The sequence below is a fragment of the Impatiens glandulifera genome, chromosome 3 (assembly GCF_907164915.1).
Source record: "Impatiens glandulifera chromosome 3, dImpGla2.1, whole genome shotgun sequence".
Classification (NCBI taxonomy): Eukaryota; Viridiplantae; Streptophyta; class Magnoliopsida; order Ericales; family Balsaminaceae; genus Impatiens; species Impatiens glandulifera.
In genome coordinates, this window is record NC_061864.1 from 58,402,154 (window position 1) to 58,405,697 (window position 3,544).

The following is a 3,544-nucleotide window of genomic DNA, read 5'->3' on the forward strand; positions in this document are numbered from 1 at the left end:
TTTTTTATAATTTTGTTTGAACCAATTTTTTTTTTTTTACTTTTGTTAAAGAGAAAAATTTATGTTTATATTTGTTCTTCCTTGCTAAACCATTTGTTTTCTATTTTCTTCTAAAATTTTTGGTGTTTTGTTTTAATAAAATAAAATGAAATAAACTAATTTCTTTTGTTTAAAAAAAATAAAATTGAATTTCCTCATTAGACAGATCACAAATCTTTTTTTTTTCTTCTCTTTCTCTCTCTATTTCTGTGTATAAAACTGTGAATTACATGCTCTTCTCAAATTAAGCATTTTGGAGACGACAATGGAGTTTCTAAAGAATCTCTCAACCAGAACCAGTCATGTATGTCAAAACCCTTCTCCCATTATCATCTCTCTCTCTCTCTCTAACTTTCTCTCTCTACTGTAACTAAAAAGATTACATTTTTACTGAATTACAGGCGACTTTCTTCATATTACTCTGTTTCTTTCTCGTTTGCACTAAAAACGTTCAAGGAAGAAGACATCGTAAAGTAGACTGCTTCGAATACAACGCTATAAACTGCAGATCCCACACGGCGTCGCTAATCGATTTCGGCGGCGTTGGCGACGGCGTAACTTCAAACACCGCCGCCTTCCAATCAGCAATTACCCATCTAAGTCAATTTGAATGCAAAGGAGGATCTCTTCTCTTTGTACCACCCGGAAAATGGTTAACCGGAAGTTTCAATCTCACCAGCCATTTCACTCTCTTTCTTCATCGTGACGCCGTTCTTCTCGCTACCCAGGTTAGAAAAAGAAACAAACTTGATTAAAAACACATAAAATTTGAAAATTAATGACTGTCGGCGGTTTGATTTGTTTTAGGAAGTGGATGAGTGGCCGGTTATAGATCCGTTGCCGTCGTATGGTCGTGGTAGGGATGCTGTCGGTGGAAGACATATTAGTCTTGTATTTGGAACAAATCTTACTGATGTCGTCATCACCGGAGATAATGGTACAATTGACGGCCAGGGAGCTCCTTGGTGGGATAAATTCCGGCAAGGAAAACTTCAATATACACGTCCTTATTTGATTGAGATAATGTTTTCTCAGAATGTTCAAATATCGGATATCACTTTAGTCAACTCGCCGTCGTGGAATGTTCATCCTGTTTATTGTAGTGACGTCATTATCCGGGGACTTACAATTCTTGCACCGGTCCGGTCACCTAATACCGATGGTATCAACCCAGGTAAAGAAAGATCATTTTTAAATTGTAAAAGTAAAATAAATAAAAAATATTTAATAATTTAACTCAAAATATTCATATCATTCATCTTTTTAATTGGTTTTCTAATTTTTTGAGTTAAATTTATAAAATGTTCTAGTATATTTCAAAATTAAATTTTATTAAAGTTAAATTAATTATATTTTTGTTTGATAATTCCTTTTTAATAAAAAAACCCAAAATCAAACAAGATTTTTAGTTAGATCAAAGAAGCATACAAATGTTGACAAAAATAGGGTAAAGGGTTGAATTCATCAATAGATACAGAAATGAAACTAAATCTTTGAAGTTGGTTTAAGAAAATTTCAAACCGTGGATTTCGATTTACTTGTGGGTTAGAAGATCGTTTCGATCGGTTTAGTTTGTTCAATCAGTTTTATTTGTTCGTAATAAAATTATTGTACCAAAAAATTATTCTGAAAATTTTATATTAATTTTAAAAAACAAATATTATTCAATAATTAAAACTTAATTATTAAGGGAAGTATAGGTATCAATTATAAGTGATAAATTATTTGCATCTTTTTACCTTACTATACCGAGCAACTATTTTATAAATTTTCGATTATTTGATTTGGTAGTAAATTGATTTTCGATTCGGATTAGACAGTCCTACAATTTAAATTTTTTTGCATTTTCTTAAAAATACCAAGGATATTAGAAAAAAAGATTTATTTTATTTTTTATTTGTCATATTTCATTTAACAATATTCAATCATATAAAAAAATGCTTCAATTTTATCTTTGGCAGATTCTTGCACTAACACAAAGATTGAAGATTGTTACATAGTCTCCGGCGACGATTGCGTGGCCGTCAAGAGCGGTTGGGACGAGTACGGCATCGCGTTCGCGATGCCCACAAAACAACTCCTCATCCGACGTCTAACCTGCATCTCTCCGACAAGTGCAGTTATCGCTCTCGGAAGCGAAATGTCCGGCGGTATCCAAGATGTCAGAGCCGAAGACATCCTAGCCATCGATTCCGAATCCGGAGTTCGAATCAAAACCGGCGTTGGAAGGGGAGGATTTGTCAAAGATATATACGTAAAAGGAATGACAATGAAAACAATGAAATGGGCATTTTGGATGACAGGTAATTACGGGTCTCATCCAGACGACAAATACGATCCGAATGCGTATCCGATTGTAAGAAACATCAATTATCGAGATATGGTGGCGGAAAACGTTACGATGGCTGCGAGATTGGAGGGAATTGCTGGAGACCCTTTTAGTGGGATTTGTATTTCTAATGTTACTATTCAATTGGCTCCGACGGCGAAGAAGGTTCAATGGACTTGTACGGATATCGCCGGAGTTACTAGCGGAGTGGTTCCTCGGCCGTGTGATTTGTTGCCGGAAGAACAAGGTGGAGATGTGGGAGGGGGGTGTGAATTTCCTTTGGATAACTTGGCTATTGATAATGTTGAATTGAGGACTTGTTATGAGATTGTAAAGTATTTTTGAGGAGATTTAAGGTTAGAAGAATTTGAAATAATTGGTTAAGTTTGAATAAAGATCAATTATTAGATTACTCATGTTCTTTTTTTCCAGCAATTAGAAGGTTAAGAACTTAAAGTTGTTATTATGAAATTGTTTTCTATGGTTTTCTATTTCTCCTCTTCTTTTTTGTTTTTTTATGGAGAGTTGATTTGGTTTAACTTTTAATAAATTTTATGGGAAAATATGAATACCGGTTTCAAGGGCTTCATACTAAGTTATTTTTCACGTGGAAAATAGGCATTTCACTTATTAATTTTGAATAGTTTTTGTTACAGATCATTGATGATATGATGGTGATATGAAGTTGTTGGAAATGGGGTATGGTCTGACCATTGGTGTCGGTACTTCAAACTTTTTAACGACTTGGTTGGGTCGATTTATTAATTTAATTGTTGAAAATTAAACAATATATATATATATATATATAATATAATAATTAAAAAATGAAAAAATTAAACAAATATATAGTAAATTAAAAAAAAACAATTAAAAAATATTCTTAGAAATAAAATTTTAATAAATTATGTAAGTTTATCTTTAAATCACTTGTTAAAACAGTTATTTAATTCAGATTGATTTCTCAACCAAAATTTAATAATATTCATTCCACTTTATCATTAAGTTATATATTACAAAATATAAAAACACTTATTTGTCAATTCATTCATCAATTATTTATTATATAAATTGTCAACCGAACTTATCCGTGAGCAGGAACGAAGCCAGGATGAAAAATTACCTGGGGCTGATTCCAACTTGCATCTCAAATTTAACTTTCTATGTTCCGTTTTTTTT

At 32.3% G+C, this 3,544-nt stretch overlaps 1 protein-coding gene across 1 annotated transcript; it reads left to right on the forward strand.

Annotated features, from left to right (window-relative positions):
* Positions 1-208: 208 nt before the first annotated feature.
* LOC124930883 (probable polygalacturonase) lies at positions 209-2,780 on the forward strand. Its single transcript, XM_047471253.1, has 4 exons — positions 209-343; positions 441-767; positions 847-1,213; positions 2,001-2,780. Exons 1-4 carry the CDS (start codon positions 305-307, stop codon positions 2,711-2,713), a joined length of 1,446 nt encoding a protein of 481 aa, XP_047327209.1. The 5' UTR covers positions 209-304; the 3' UTR covers positions 2,714-2,780.
* Positions 2,781-3,544: the final 764 nt, after the last annotated feature.